The sequence below is a fragment of the Lacerta agilis genome, chromosome 4 (assembly GCF_009819535.1).
Source record: "Lacerta agilis isolate rLacAgi1 chromosome 4, rLacAgi1.pri, whole genome shotgun sequence".
Taxonomy (NCBI): Eukaryota; Metazoa; Chordata; class Lepidosauria; order Squamata; family Lacertidae; genus Lacerta; species Lacerta agilis.
This window is the reverse complement of record NC_046315.1, coordinates 940,533-957,044: the sequence shown is the minus strand read 5'-3', so window position 1 is coordinate 957,044 and position 16,512 is coordinate 940,533. Positions and strand designations below refer to the sequence as shown.

General features: G+C 49.3%; 3 protein-coding genes across 3 annotated transcripts in view; 2 read left to right on the top strand and 1 right to left on the bottom strand.

Moving 5' to 3' along the window:
* Nucleotides 1-16,512, top strand: part of LOC117044871 — a 628,087-nt gene that overhangs the window by 269,155 nt on the left and 342,420 nt on the right. The window lies entirely within an intron of this gene.
* Nucleotides 1-16,512, bottom strand: part of LOC117044870 — an 878,236-nt gene that overhangs the window by 625,114 nt on the left and 236,610 nt on the right. The window lies entirely within an intron of this gene.
* Nucleotides 12,907-13,840, top strand: LOC117044969 (olfactory receptor 52B6-like). Its single transcript, XM_033145763.1, is given in 2 exon segments — nucleotides 12,907-13,397; nucleotides 13,399-13,840. Coding segments are annotated over 2 exon segments (933 nt in total).

Genomic DNA, 16,512 nt, shown 5'->3' with positions numbered 1-16,512 from the left:
TTCACATCCACATTTCACTTGTTAGATTGTTTTTTTAATTGTAATCATGGGCAGGATTGCTCAGCAGAGAAGATTGCAAAGAGAAAGACATTTCAGAAAGGGAAGCTAAGAATAATAGAATTGTCGTGTTTCCTTCACGGAGAGGCTAGCTGGAACACCAGATCGTAAGAAACCAAGAAGCCATCATTGTACAGATACAGTTTGTGGTCTGTTGGGTGGTAGTCCACCCCCCGCACTGTGCCAAAAGGCTTCTCCAGCACTATGCTGATCCGGCCCTCCTTCCCCGTTCTTGTGTCAAATGTATAGAAGATCTCCTCTTGCTGTGTGTTCAGAGACCGAGTGACGTACAGGACTCCACAGATGATGAAGGCGCTTGTCACAGACGGCTTGTACTGCCGTGTGAACCAGGTCCTCTGCATCTGGAGGGTGTCCTCGTTTATCTTGCTGATCACGATGTTCCCTGTGTTTGCCTCTGTGGAATAAATGGCCCACAACCCGCTTTCATCCACAACCAAGTCTATATCTTGCCAAGCCATCCCTGCATAGGAAAAGCGGTTGTTGTAGGCAGCCCCTGTGATCGTGCTTTTCAAAACCACAGCGTTGGAGCTCAAATCTAATTTATACATCTGATTGGTGTTGTGGTAGTTAAAGTACAGGAAATTCTTGTATACTGTTGCTCCACTTCCTTGCCCAGATAGACTAAGTCTCTTAGATTGTCTATAAAATAATAGGTTTTCATAGGATGAGTAAAGATCAATTGTCTGCATGTTCCTTTCATCACCCATTGGGGCCACCCAATAGGCTTCACTTGTAGGGCTGCCTGGAGAGTAGCCTTTGCCCCAGACACCATAGTAGTAGCCAGACCCTCTCCAGTTCCAGCTGTGGAGGTGCGGCTTGCTGATGTTCACGAGGCCACTGTGGTTGCAGAAGCCTAGAACCAAACAGAGAAAGAGAAGGTGATTTGAATGAACATGGTGAGAGAAACATTAAGCCTTCACATTGTGGTTTAGGGTAAAAGTCTGTTAGGGTTTAAGAAGTCTGTTTTCAAGACTCTTCTGATTTTGTTGTTGTTCAGTCGTTCAGTCGTGTCCGACTCTTTGTGACCCCATGGACCAGAGCACGCCAGGCACCCCTATCCTTCACTGCCTCCCACAGTTTGGTCAGACTCATGCCAGTCACTTCGAGAACACTGTCCAACCATCTCATCCTCTGTCGTCCCCTTCTCCTTGTGCCCTCCATCCTTCCCAACATCAGGGTCTTTTCTAGGGAGTCTTCTCTTCTCATGAGGTGGCCAAAGTACTGGAGCCTCAGCTTCAGGATCTGTCCTTCCAGTGAGCACTCAGGGCTGATTTCCTTCAGAATGGATAGGTTTGATCTTCTGATTAAGCCAATGCAATTGAGCTGGAGAAAACCCCACCAGCTCGGCACTCGTGAGCTGATGGAAAGGGTGTTTCTACTGCCATTCAGAGGTTAACAGCTTTTATAGGGATGACAGAGCCATTGCAACTCGTTTAATAAGGAACCAAAAGAAACTCGCTTTGCAGGAAAAACACAGGAAAGGCAGCATTACTGGTCAAAAACCTCAAACATCCCATACTTCCTTCACCTTTTCACCCACTTCTTTCCACTCCACGAGGGAAGCCCATCTTCCCCCATGACAGGCCCAGATCCTTGCAGGCCTCGGACACATATATTACGCTTCCACCATGTAGAACTCCAAACAACCTATTTATGGTGCATTCGTCCTCCACAGCCTCCAAAAGGCTTAGGTGGAGATGAGAGAGCAACGCGTCTTTATTGAGCATTTGCTCTGATTTGTTTGCGGGGGATTTTTATGATCATTTGCCCTGGTTTCCATGTCTTCCCATTCGCTGCTCTTTCAACCCACACTTTTCCATGCATTTCCCTGTCACTTTGCAAATTCCAGAAAACCGTGAAGAGGACCTTCACCCATGGTTTATGGTGGGGCATGGGGAGAATTCAGTTAGGGATGCAAGGACCCAACAACTGTGGAAGCAACTAGAAACCAGCCAAGCGAGACCTATGAATGTGCTCCAATCCTCAGGCTTCCCTCACCCCAACGCCCCAAGCAGTGTTGAGGGCTTCACTGTCTCCCCCAACCACCAACGACGGTCTTAGAAGCCCTGCTGACCTGGTGGAACCAGATGACCAGAGCTTGGCTCTTCACATTCCTTCAGCCGTTGCTTCAGGGCCAGGATCTCCCGTCGGATGGCCAGGACATTGTTCTTGTCCAGTTTCTCCAGATGAGCCACCATCAGGCTCATGTTCTTAATCTGAAGAGAAAAGGAAGGATACAGATCTGGTGACCAACATGATGCCCTCCTGATATTGTTGGGCTGCAACTCCTGTCTTCGTCTCCTGGCCATTCCCCGCTGGCAACGCCCTTTGTCAACTCAGGAACAACCTGAATTAATGCAGGCACACTGATGTCCCTCTGCCTTTCTAAGATGTGCCCTTTTTATTTTATTTAAAACATTTCTATGCTCTATTTGGGTTTTTTATATTTCCCCAAAGATAAAACCTATCCACCCATCTGTCTGTCTGTCTGATCCAGCCTCACCTCCACATAGAGCTGTTGGACCACCACATTGCTCTCTCCTATGGAGGCCTTCAACTGAACCACTAGGCTCTCCATCTCCTGGATCTCCAGCTTCAGGACCTCAAAATCCAGCTCCGTGTAGGAGGTTTGGCTCTTGTGCATCTCCTCCACCCGTTGTGTGAGGTTGAAGAGCTTATGGCCATAGACATCCACAATCTTCATATACTCGGTCACCTACAGAAGAAGAAGAAGAAGAGTTTGGATTTGATATCCCGCTTTTCACTACCCGAAGGAGTCTCCAAGCGGCTAACATTCTCCTTTCCCTTCCTCCCCAACAAGAAACACTCTGTGAGGTGCGTGGGGCTGAGAGACTTCAGAGAAGTGTGACTAGCCCAAGGTCACCCAGCAGCTGCATGTGGAGGAGTGGAGACACGAACCCGGTTCACCAGATTATGAGTCTACCGCTCTTAACCACTACACCACACTGGAAGAGGGAGCAGGAGAAGCCAGGCAGGGAGAGAAGGGAAGGAACTGATGAGCACCCCTTTTATTGAACTGGCCCATTCATGTTCTCCTCCCACTCTTATATTGAAGCAGCTCCCTCCTCCTCCTTTTCTCAAGATTTCACATGAGGAGAGCTTCTTTTGCTCTGGTGTTCAAGGCTAAGCACGACTGGCAAACTAGACAAGGTGAAAAGCCATGAAAGCAATTGAAGAGTGGTCAAGGTGAGGGTGGAGGAAAGATGGAAGGAGAGGAGAAGAGAGGCCTGCTTCCCAAAAGAAAGAGGGGTTCCAGTGGGATCGTAGAGTTGGCCTATTCAGTCTTGTTTCGAGTGACAGCTGCTCCAGACTGCGGCACTTGCTCCAGCAAAGCTGTCTTAATCTTAATAACCAACTACTTGACTTTCATAATTTATTTCATCCCTAGAATATGGTCTTGTTTGGGGCAGAACTGGGGGCAGAAGTGGGAAAGGAATGAACAAATGATACATTAACCTAGGAAATATGAATACGAGAAAAGAACTGCAAGTCATGCCCAGCGGCAGGTTTTGCTTTATTAGCTAATCATAGAATCATATAATTGTAGAGTTGGAAGGGACCCCAAGGGTCATCTAGCCCAACCCCCCTGCAATGCAGGGCTCAAGATACAATGTGTTGATCTTATACATTGCACCACATCCCCCTACATTTCATTGGGAATGGAATACCAATTTCTTGGCATTTAGTCGTTAAGAAGGCCCAAGGCCTGCATTCCTAAATTCAAGTCCTCGTTTACCTTGGAAAGCTCCTTGTTGAACTTCTCCGAGAGCGACTCTGCCAGCTTTTCGAGGGTCTCCACCCGCTGGGCAGGGAAAGCATCTTCTGGCAGGAGCACAGAGCATTGGCATATCCCGCGATCGTCCACGGAGCCATTGACACGTGAGACCAGCTGCAAGAGCAAGTAGGGCAAGGGGTAAGAACACCCAAGGAGTCCTGCAGCAGCAGCTGGACTAGGGCCCCCTTAGCACAGGTCACTGTTCTTCTCTGCCGTAATAAGCAGTTGGCCCCCTACCTCTCTCGCCCTGATCTGGCCACAGTGATCCATGCGACGGTCACCTCCAGACTTGATTATTGTAACTCGCTCTACGCTGGGCTGCCCCTGAAGCTGACCCGGAAACTCCAGCGGGTGCAGAATGCCGCGGCGAGGCTCCTCATGGGGTCTTTGCCGCGGGATCACATTCATCCAGTGCTCTACCAGCTGCACTGGCTCTCGGTGGAGTACAGGGTCAGGTTTAAGGTGCTGGTTTTGACCTTTAAAGCCCTATGTGTCTTAGGACCCTCGTACCTAAGGGACCGCCTCTCCTGGAATGTCCTTAAGGTCCTCAAATAATAATATTTTGGAGGTCCCGAGCAACAAAGATGCTAGGTTGGCCTCAACTAGGGCCAGGGCTTTCTCAGTATTGGCCTCGACTTGGTGGAACAGTCTATCACAAGAGACCAGGGCCCTGCGGGATTTGGTATCTTTCCGCAGGGCCTGCAAGACGGAGCTGTTCCACCTGGCCTTTGGGTTGGTTTCTGCTTGATACCCGGTTTTTGGCTGGGAAGGGCAGGATATAAATAAAATTTTATTATTACTATTATTATTATTATTATTATTATTATTATTATTATTATTATTCTCCCAGTGGCCAACCAGGTACCCCAACAGGAAGCCTACAAGCAGAGCTCTCTCTCCCCACCTGGGATTTCCAGCAACTTGTGGCTTTTGATTTGCTGTCCCAAAGTGAAGCAGAGGTGGTTTGTCTGCACAGAAGTACCAAGAGTGTTTTTTCTTGACTTCACCAATGCTACTCAACCCGTGAAAGACAGGCGTTCTCGTCCCCCGCTCACCGCTTCCAAAGTTATCTGCCCATGGCTTCAGATTCCGCTTGACTCTCATGAGAGTTCAAGGCAGAACCTCCTCAGTGCCAACCCATCTTTCTGCGCCCTCAGGTAAGACACGTCTCCATCGAACAGCAAGATTGTTTCCTACCTGGGAGGCAGTGGTAGATGTCGCTTTCCACCTGGGCAGTCGGGAAAAGACGCTCGGAAACGGGGCTTCTGTAGCCAATGTCTACCAGAGGAAAACACAAACATCACATGGGAAGTTCTTTCAAGTTTCTGAACAGTCTTCAAAGGGAAGCCCACACACAGCACATTGATGGCAGAAAGTGAGGAAGAATTAAAGAACCTTTTAATGAGGGTGAAAGAAGAGAGCGCAAAATATGGTCTGAAGCTCAACATCAAAAAAACTAAGATCATGGCCACTGGTCCCATCACCTCCTGGCAAATAGAAGGGGAAGAAATGGAGACAGTGAGAGATTTTACTTTCTTGGGCTCCATGATCACTGCAGATGGTGACAGCAGTCACGAAATTAGAAGATGCCTGCTTCTTGGGAGAAAAGCAATGACAAACCTAGACAGCATCTTAAAAAGCAAAGACATCACCTTGCCGACAAAGGTCCGTATAGTTAAAGCTATGGTTTTCCCAGTAGTAATGTACGGAAGTGAGAGCTGGACCATAAAGAAGGCTGATCGCCGAAGAATTGATGCTTTTGAATTATGGTGCTGGAGGAGACTCTTGAGAGTCCCATGGACTGCAAGAAGATCAAACCTATCCATTCTCAAAGAAATCAGCCCTGAGTACTCACTAGAAGGACAGATCCTGAAGTTGAGGCTCCAGTACTTTGGCCACCTCATGAGAAGAGAAGACTCCCTGGAAAAGACCCTGATGTTGGGAAAGATGGAGGGCACAAGGAGAAGGGGACGACAGAGGATGAGATGGTTGGACAGTGTTCTTGAAGCTACTAACATGAGTTTGGCCAAACTGCGGGAGGCAGTGAAGGATAGGGGTGCCTGGCGTGCTCTGGTCCATGGGGTCACGAAGAGTCGGACACGACTGAACGACTGAACAAATCAGGAGATTGCCAGAGGATGGATCAGGGTGGCAAGGCAGTGATGATGACACATGACGGGAGGTAGTCAATGTGGCATTGAGAAGTAGGACAGCCGCTGCTGTACAATGGGACTTCCCCGCTTCCCTCCCAATCTGCACCCCCTAAATCTGTTCTGGGGGTTCCTTCAGCACTTTGGAGCATATCTGGGGATGGTGTGGGGCACCCATGGGGAGAGAATATGGGAGGAAGTTCCAGTGTGCAGGTGGAAGAAGTTTTGCTCATGCATTCCTTCAGCTGACAACCACCCAGTGTCTTGTTCCAAAGTAGGATGTGGGCAAGGGCCCCCTAAGAACTTCTTGCTGGACTGCAGGTTTCTTTTTAAACCTTGCATGTTCAGGTAGCATTTTTGTTTTAGAATCTTAGATGCTTTAAGACCTTCTGGTTTATTTTTACACAGCACCTCGATCTCTGCAATGCACTCTATGTGGGGCTACCCTTGAAGGTGACCTGGAAACTGCAATTAATCCAGAATGTGGCAGCTAGACTGGTGACTGGGAGTGGCCGCCGGGACCACATAACACCGGTCCTGAGAGATCTGCATTGGCTCCCAGTACGTTTCTGAGCACAATTCAAAGTGTTGGTGCTGACCTTGAAAGCCCTAAACGGCCTCGGTCCCGTATACCTGAAGGAACATCTCCACTCCCATCGTTCAGCCCGGACACTGAGATCCAGCGCCAAGGGCCTTCTGTTGGTTCCCTCACTGCGAAAAGCAAAGCTACAGGGAACCAGGCAGAGGGCCTTCTCGGTAGTGGCACCCGCCCTGTGGAACGCCCTCCCATCAGGGGTCAGAGAGATAAACAACTACCTGTCATTTAGAAAATACCTGAAGGCAGCCCTGTTTAGGGAAGTTTTTAATCTGTGACATTGTATTGTATTTTAGTATTTGTTGGAAGCTGCCCAGAGTGGCTGGGGAGACCCAGCCAGATGAGCGGGGTATAAATAATTTATTATTATTATTATTATTATTATTATTATTATTATTATTATTATTATTATTTAAGCAGTGAAAGACTCCAGGGGGTTCCAGTTGCTTAGCTAAATTTGGTCTCCTTAGAATGGTCCGCGGAGACAGTGGTGTCTTTAGGAAGTACGGTTTTATTTAGACATGTATACAACGTGAGTGTAAGATGGAGGGGGGAATCTCAGCATTGACACCTCAGTGGATCTTGCTTCCCCATTAGATAGATAGATAGATATTTATTACGGCCATTGGCCCATCACACACGATTTTTCAAACACCATATGACATACAACATATGTATACTTAGCCTTTCTACTTAGAACTTCGAAAGGACTTTAACGTAACAGACTAAGCAGTAAATTTACAACATAAAACATCACCCCCTATTTATAAAATTATAGAATTATAAAAACTATAAAAAAACTATAAGAACTATAAAAACTATAAAAAAATTATAAAAACATCAATTAAGGTAACACATAATTACATCCTGAGTCATGATTTAAAAGGAATGCCCAATCCGCCCAGAAGTCCGTTTTTCTTCTTTTGGGATAGGATGCTTCCCCATTAGTCACAGCTTTGGATCCAGCACAGAGCAAGCAGGTCTCTGTGTCTCCAGCCTCCTTCCTGCTTCCTGTTTTCTGGCTATTGTGTCTCCTCTCTCCCCTTGTCCCTGTTGCCATGACCCATGGGACCCTCTCCTTACCTCACTTTCTGCGGGAATGTTGGTGCTCATGCTGGCCAAACAGATGCCATGGATGAGGAGAAGGAGCAGGGACCTCGAAGTTGGGCCACCCATCTTCTCCACAGTCCGTCAATGTTGCCTTGTGGAACTGGAGACCAAACCGCTAATTTATAGTCATTTCAGGGATTGTCCCTAATCAATAAATGGTGTTTCCTCGTTGAGATAGTGCTTATGCCAACACTGAAGGTTACGAAGCTAGCAGGTGGTAGATGGGTCAAAAATTCTATTGGCGGCCATAAATTGCACTCTGCCCAAGGGCCGCCCTCCTGCTCTCCTGTAGTTTGGGCAACTGCATCATTCTATCAAGTGGTAAGGAGATTTGGCCACATCTCAGGTGTGCATATGTGGCAGAGTGTGTGACAAATTTGCAAGCTGTGGGGCTACAAAGCAAGCTTTAATGTGGCACCTCCAAAAGACAGGAGAGTAGTGGGGAGTGCCGGATTGACAAGTCCACGGAAGCTGGGAGACGATGGAAGAGCAGGCAAGGTCCTTCTGTCCTGTCCTTTGCTTGGGAAGTGACATTCTGTGCCCCCCCCCCACAACCAGGAAAGACTTTTGGCTTTCCCAGGTTCAGATGCCCCACACCAACCTGGGCCCATCCAAGCTGGCCAGCGGGAGCAATAAAATGTTCTGATCCGGCTAGTGTATACAAGGTGCTATGTCTCCCAGAAGGAATTGCTACAACCCAAACCTGGCCAATGAAAGGACAGATCCTGAAGTTGAGGCTCCAGTACTTTGGCCAACTCATGAGAAGAGAAGACTCCCCGGAAAAGACCCTGATGTTGGGAAAGATGGAGGGCACAAGGAGAAGGGGACGACAGAGGGCGAGATGGTTGGACAGTGTTCTCGAAGCTACTAACATGAGTTTGGCCAAACTGCGGGAGGCAGTGAAGGATAGGCGTGCCTGGCGTGCTCTGGTCCATGGGGTCACGAAGAGTCGGACACGACTGAACGACTGAACAACAACAACAACAAACCTGGCCAAGAGGGAGGGTGTGAGGTCTTGGCGGAGATGCGTGATTGAATTCTGACCCTTAACTTATTGTTCCTCACAGTTTTGAAAGCAGCAGAAACCGGAGCTGAACCTTGGCTCATTTCCCCCCATTAAAGCAGAGAAGTGTGCAATAAGAAAATAACTAAACCTAGCAGTTTTGTAGCGCTGGACTTCACTTGCAGAACTGGGGAGTGTGAGTAGGGACCTCAGTTGCCTTTGGACATAGGAGTTCCTGCTGAAACCCTGAAGCTCTCGGGAAACCCTGAAGCTCCCTCCCCTTCCATTTACTGTAACCGACTCTCTCCCTCTGGACTTCTGCTGTCTGCAGGCCTCTTCCTGGGACTCTGAGGTAGGGAGGAGGAAGAAGACACATAAATTCACCCGGTTTGCTGACCTTCAGTCGCTGCCTTCTTATGAGGTCCATCTTCCACCAGGGCTGCAAAGCCTCAGATTGGACCATTTATTGCCTTATGCTTGCTAAAAGCAGGAAAACGTTGCATGACCTTTTTGGCGTCTGAGGTAAGGGGAGCGATAGAACCGCCTGGCAAGAGCAAGCAGGCAAACGCTCCCAGTGGACGGGCACTGGCAAGATCAAAGATGGTGAGGATTCGGGACACAGAAGAGAAATTCCGTCTTCACTCCCTCTCACAAGAGGTTGTGATGGCCTCCTGCCTAGATGGCTTTAAAAGAAGATTAGGCAAATTCACGGAGGAGGTGAGAGCTATAAATGGCTATTGGGCATGGTCAGAGGCAGCAATGCTTCTGAATGCCAGTTGCTGGAGACAACCAGGAATCATAGAATCCTAGAGTTGGAAGAGACCCCAAGGGCCATCCAGTCCAACCCCCTGCCAAGCAGGAAACACCATCAAAGCATTCCTGACAGATGGCTGTCAAGCCTCCGCTTAAAGACCTCCAAAGAAGGAGACTCCACCACACTCCTTGGCAGCAAATTCCACTGTCCAACAGCTCTTAACTGTCAGGAAGTTCTTCCTAATGTTTAGGTGGAATCTTCTTCCTTGTAGTTTGAATCCATTGCCCCATGTCCGCTTCTCTGGAGCAGCAGAAAACAACCTTTCACCCTCCTCTATATGACATCCTTTTATATATTTGAACATGGCTATCATATCACCCCTTAACCTTCTCTTCACCAGGCTAAACATACCCAGCTCCCTAAGCCGTTCCTCATAAGGCATCGTTTCCAGGCCTTGGACCATTTTGGTTGCCCTCCTCTGGACACGTTCCAGCTTGTCAGTATCCTTCTTGAACTGTGGTGCCCAGAACCGGACACAGTATTCCAGGTGAGGTCTGACCAGAGCGGAATACAGTGGTACTATTACTTCCCTTGATCTAGATGCTATACTCCTATTGATGCAGCCCAGAATTGCATTGGCTTTTTTAGCTGCTGCATCACACTGTTGACTCATGTCAAGTTTGTGTTCTACCAAGACTCCTAGATCCTTCTCAGATGTACTGCTCTCAAGCCAGGTGTCACCCATCCTGTATTTGTGCCTTTCATTTTTTTTTGCCCAAGTGTAGTACTCTGCATTTCTCCCTGTTAAAATTCATCTTGTTTGCTCTGGCCCAGTTCTCTAATCTGTTAAGGTCATTTTGAAGTGTGATCCTGTCCTCTGGGGTATTAGCCACCCCTCCCAATTTGGTGTCATCTGCAAACTTGGTCAGGATGCCCTCAAGCCCATCATCCAAGTCATTGATGAAGATGTTGCATAAGACTGGGCCCAAGTCTTAGCTCCACTAAGGGGAGAGTTGTTCTTGTGCTCTGACCCTGCTTTCCCATTGGGGCATCTGGTTGTCCACTGTGAGAACAGGATGCTGGACAAGATGGTCCAGCAGATTCCTCTTATGTTCTTATGAACATACGGAGCACAGATGCTGCCAGTTTAGCTGGACCTCAGGAGTTTGGACTCCTCGTGAAGACTGCCTGCCAGCTGTCCAGTCTTCTCTGTGTAAGCAGAGAAGCTATGAAGAACAGGAAAAGCCCAGCCCCACCCAGAGCTTTCCTGGGTCAACTCAGTAGGCCGTCTGTAACCCATCTGTTTCTTATCCAAACAAAGTGGCTGGATCAAAGGTATGAGCCAGGCAGCCCATGAGAGGATGAATTAGGAAAGGGCTTGGAAATAAAGGGGACGCTATTGTCATGCCATTTTATGAATTTACTTTGCAATGCCGTAGGGTGTACAGGTCAGGACGCCTCGCCTTGAAAACGAGGTTGCAAAGTTGGAAAAGGTCCAGGAAGGGGTGGTTGGAGGCAGCAATGCCTTCTGAATACCGGTTGCTGGAAACCACAGGAGAGGAGGTGGCTTTTGTGCTCGGATCCTGCATGCAGTTTTTTCACAGGCATCTGGTTGGCCACTGCAAGATGCGGCCCTAGATGGGCCATGGGCCTGACACAGCAGGGCTCTTCTTGTGTAAGCTTTTGCTTGGGGGCACTCCAGTAAAATGCCCCCCCCAGTAACCTCAGCATTTGGTGTGGGTAGCAGGAGAGGATATGTTGATTAAATATTATCCTTCCTAACTCACGCAAGTGAATTTATTCATACAGCAGAGCACACGCACCCCTTTTACACAGCAGGAAGCTAGTTGCAGATTCGTTAGAATCTATTATTCTACAATAATAATTTATGTTATTCCTGGTAAGACCCCTTTGATCCCCTCCTAAAAGAATAAAGACACAACTGTCCTCTTTTCAAAGTAATAAGAAGTTTACTCACATTCAGTTCACAGTTGGATCCCTGAAGGCCTGGAGGCAGACAGAAGTACTGTTCTTGGGGGGACAGGAGGAGGGCAGGTGTGGAGGACTCCCTGGTCCTGAATGGGGTAACTGTGCCCTTGAAGGACCAGGTGCGCAGCCTGGGAGTCATTCTGGACTCACAGCTGTCCATGGAGGCGCAGGTTAATTCTGTATCCAGGGCAGCTGTCTACCAGCTCCATCTGGTCCGCAGGATGAGACCCTACCTGCCCGCGGACTGTCTCACCAGAGTGGTGCATGCTCTGGTTATCTCCCGCTTGGACTACTGCAATGCGCTCTACGTGGGGCTACCTTTGAAGGTGACCCGGAAACTGCAATTAATCCAGAATGCGGCAGCTAGACTGGTGACTGGGAGTGGCCGCCGGGACCACATAACACCGGTCCTGAGAGATCTACATTGGCTCCCAGTACGTTTCCGAGCACAATTCAAAGTGTTGGTGCTGACCTTTAAAGCCCTAAATGGCCTCAGTCCTGTATACCTGAAGGAGCGTCTCCACCCCCATTGTTCTGCCCAGACACTGAGGTCCAGCACCGAGGGCCTTCTGGCGGTTCCCTCACTGCGAGAAGCAAAGCTACAGGGAACCAGGCAGAGGGCCTTCTCGGTAGTGGCACCCACCCTGTGGAACTCCCTCCCTTCAGATGTCAAAGAGATAGACAACTACCAGACATTTAGAGGACATCTGAAGGCAGCCCTGTTTAGGGAAGCTTTTAATGTGTGATATTTTAATGTATTTGATTTTTGTTGGAAGCCACCCAGAGTGGCTGGGGAAATCCAGCCAGATGGGTAGGGTACAAATTGCTGCTGCTGCTCCTGCTGCTCCTGCTGTTGTTGTTATGGCAGGCTTTAGCTTAGAGTTACAGAAGAGGGTTTGAATTCACCCCATATGGGAACTGATCCCACATGCTGCCGGCTGAGAGCCAGCAGTGCAGTCCAAGAGAAGAAAGGCCATCGAAAAAGAGGGAGGTGGCTGTGTGACTGGACCTTCTGTGGGGTTTGGAAGGGTCATACCCACCTATCTAGTCACATGCAAAGGAAGGATGCTCCAGACCAGGTGTAACAGGAAGTCCTCCTGGCTGGAGCAACATCCCCCTGTGTGTCCACTCTAGGCAAACAGGAAATGTTGTATTTAACTGCTTATGTCACACCCCACACATGGCAGCTAATGGAAGGTTGAGCAAGGGGGCATTCTGCAGTCCCCTCTGCCTCAGACCTCCCAGCACACCTCAGCCAACTCACAGCTCAGTAGTGGGAGGACCTGGGTGGGAGCAGAATGTGTGAGTGTGTGTCTGCAGAGCATGCGCTGGGTGCTGCTGGGCAGGGGGAGGCAGTGGCTGCTCACCTGGCTGATGCTTGCACTTCCTCCCGTTTTCACAGGGCCACCAGGAGAGAAACGTCTCACCGCCATGGCAGCTGTCAATCGCTCCAGCTTTACCATCACCAAGTGCATCCTGGTTGGCGTGGAAGGCCTGGAGGAATCTCAGATGTGGATCTCCATCCCCTTCTGCTTCATGTATCTCCTCGCTCTGCTGGGCAACGGCCTCCTCCTCTTCGTCATCGCCAAGGAGCGCAGCCTCCATGAGCCCATGTTCCTCTTCCTGGCCATGTTGGCCGTGGCCGACGTAACGCTGTGCACCACCACCATGCCCAAGACCCTTGGCATCTTCTGGTTCCACGCCCAGGAGATCGACTTTGGGTCCTGCGTCACCCAGATGTTCATCATCCACTTCCTTTTCGTAGCCGAATCGGCCATTCTCCTGGCGATGGCGTATGACCGGTACGTTCCCATCTGCGACCCACTGTGCTACGCCACTGTGCTGACGCCCTCGTGGATCGTGAGGATCTTGGTGGCTGCGGTGGTGAGGGCCTTCTGCCTGATGGCCTCCTTGACCTTCCTCCTACTGCAACGTCATTTCCCACACCTTCTGTGAGCACATGGGCATCGTTAAGCTGGCCTGCGCCGACATCACGCTCAACATCTGGTACGGGCTGACCGTGGCTCTCTTGACCACGGGGGTCGACACGGTTTTGATCGCTGTTTCGTACGCTTTGATCCTCCGTGCCGTCTTCCGCCTCCCGTCCAGAGACGCCCGGGCCAAAGCCCTGGGCACCTGCGGCTCCCATGTCTGTGTCATCCTGATGTTTTACGTCCCAGCCTTCTTCTCCATCTTCGCGTACAGGTTTGCAGCCAACAGCATCCCCCGCCCCGCTCACATCCTGCTGGCCAATGTCTTTGTCACTGTGCCCCCTATGCTGAACCCCATTGTCTATGGGGTGAAAACCAAGCAGATCCGCGAGTGCTTGGTTCAGCTGCTCTGGCGGTCCGGGAAGTGGCGCTGAGGATTCCAGGCACGTGCTCAATTATTTTATTTTATTTTTGCCTGTTGTTGTTGTTGTTGTTGTTGTTGTTGTTGTTGTTGTTGTTGTGTCCGCTTCTCTGGAGCAGCAGAAAACAACCTTTCACCCTCCTCTATATGACATCCTTTTATATATTTGAACATGGCTATCATATCACCCCTTAACCTTCTCTTCTCCAGGCTAAACATACCCAGCTCCCTAAGCCGTTCCTCATAAGGCATCGTTTCCAGGCCTTTGACCATTTTGGTTGCCCTCCTCTGGACATGTTCCAGCTTGTCAGTATCCTTCTTGAACTGTGGTGCCCAGAACTGGACACAGTATTCCAGGTGAGGTCTGACCAGAGCAGAATACAGTGGTACTATTACTTCCTTTGATCTAGACGCTATACTCCTATTGATGCAGCCCAGAATTGCATTGGTTGACCATGTATCAGATCTAAACCGTTCCACTGTTGTTCTGCACTATTGAAGGGGGGAGGCCTTGTGTGCTCAAAGGGCAGCCATAATCCTCTCTAGACGTACCAGCAGGTCCACAGCAGAGCCCTGCCAGAGGATGTCCCCACTCAAAACTGCCAGATGATGGGTCATTTCCCCCACAAAGGACCCACCACCTGGAAATGGATTGAGCCTGGGCTAGGACCAAGGACAGTCTTCAGCCCTACCCAGCATGGCAGGAACTGTGGAGCACTCTTTTTTTTTGGAGAAATCTGTGCCTGGGAGGGGTTCAAGGAGGGATAGCATAGGTGTCAAGACACTCCGGTTACCTCCCTTGACCCTCCCAATTTGTGATGTCTCTATGATGTAGTAGTGATGTAGTTTGGGGGGTGTAACTTGGGGGATTAGTAGCTAATAAAGGTCGAGGTCTTCTTTTGTTAGGGGCTTCCGTTTTGTTCCACCTGGTGGCGGGTGGGAATCCTGTCGCGACAGTCTTCAAATAAAGACCAAGCCTACTGGCTGCTGTTTTGCTCTGGCATTCCTGGCTGGTGTCCTTGTTTTTTTGTCCAAGGCAGCCCTCAGATTTCTCCTTTAACAAATTGTTTCTCTGAAAGAGTCAGATTTTAATGGGATAAAAATTATGATGAGGATAAGACGCATTCATAGAAGCCAGACCCTATTATATGCTGAAGGCGCATCTATGTGCTTCATTATTCGTTTGTACAATAAAATCATGCCCAATAGCACCTGAACCAATAGCATCATGCCCAATAGCAAAAGGATGTGATCCTTTTGTCCTCTTGTCCCCTTGGTCTTAAGAGATCATTTTTCTAATAGCTCCGTTCGCCACACTGCATATCCTACCTACGCCATGGGTAGGCAAACTAAGGCTTGGGGGATCCGGCCCAATCGCCTTTTCAATCTGGCCCACGGACGGTCCGGGAACCAGCGCATTTTTACATGAGCAGAATGTGTGCTTTTATTTAAAACGCACCTCTGGGTTATTTGTGGGGCATAGGAATGTGGGTTCATTTCCCCCCTCCCCCCCCAAAAAAATATAGTCGCCCCCCAAGGTCCGAGCCCCCTGCTGAAAATGTTTGCTGGCCCCCGAGTCCTGCACTCAGAACGGTGTCTGTTCTGCAGCATATCAGGTGGCACTAAAGAGAAGCTCCCTGGGCAATGCTGAAGGGGCACCTGGTGGGAAATTCAGGACCTGTAGTAGGGTCTCAGCACCCCTCAAAGGCAGGGCATGACCCTGCCATCACCCCATGCCAATAACTCTCCCTGCACGCTCTCTCTCTCTCTCTCTCTCTCTCTCTCCTCTGTTCTTCTTCACAACCACATTTCAAAACTCATGGAGGCGGAAAAGGGCTTTTGATGGCTCCTGGCCAGGATAGCTCTGCTCTGCCTCCATGGATCCCCGGTTTAAAAGGAGGGAACGGCCGTTTTGGCAGTTGAAGAAGAGGGAAGGAGGGAGGGAGCTGTGACTGGAAGAAGAGGGGTGTGGGGCCAGGAGAGTGGTGGTTAGGCTAGGATAGGATGAAGATCAGTCAGTTATACTGAAAGAGTTAATATTTTAGATGTAACTAAGCTGATGAAATATCGAAATACGTGAAGCACGGTGTTCTGAAATAAATAAAGACTTGTTTTTGTTGAGCCAAGAGTAAAGAGGCATTTATTTGGTCCAGCCATATATGGATGCTCATGAGGAGGTGAACTCAGGGAAAAGACAAAACTGACCTGCAGGGTGATAGTTTGTGTCTTGGAGTTTCCCTCAGGAGGGGCAAAAGGGCAGAAACCTCGGTAAGGCTATACAGTGGCTAAAAGGGTTTAGATAACTGGGGAATCTAATGAGAGAGAGTCCCAGAACTGATAGAGCTGAGAGGTATTCCCAACCCAGGAGCCCAGAGCAATATATATACATATAAAACAGGCCACAACAGCTGGACAAGAGAACCCCGTTACCAAGTCATCCCTAGTTATAATAAAAGGGGGATTATCTTCACAGACAGACCTCAAGGATCGAGGTGGGGTATATTGAAAAAGTGACCCTGAACACCTCAGAAGTAATACACCTGATAACAGAGGGGTGGTTGGCAGGGAGGTTACTACCTGTGCAATTTTTCCAGAGAAAGAGCTGCTGGAACTCACCACGAACTTCTCCCTTGTTCTCTTATAATGGCAGTGGCACCCACCTGAGAGGGGCCGGAACTGAGTTCC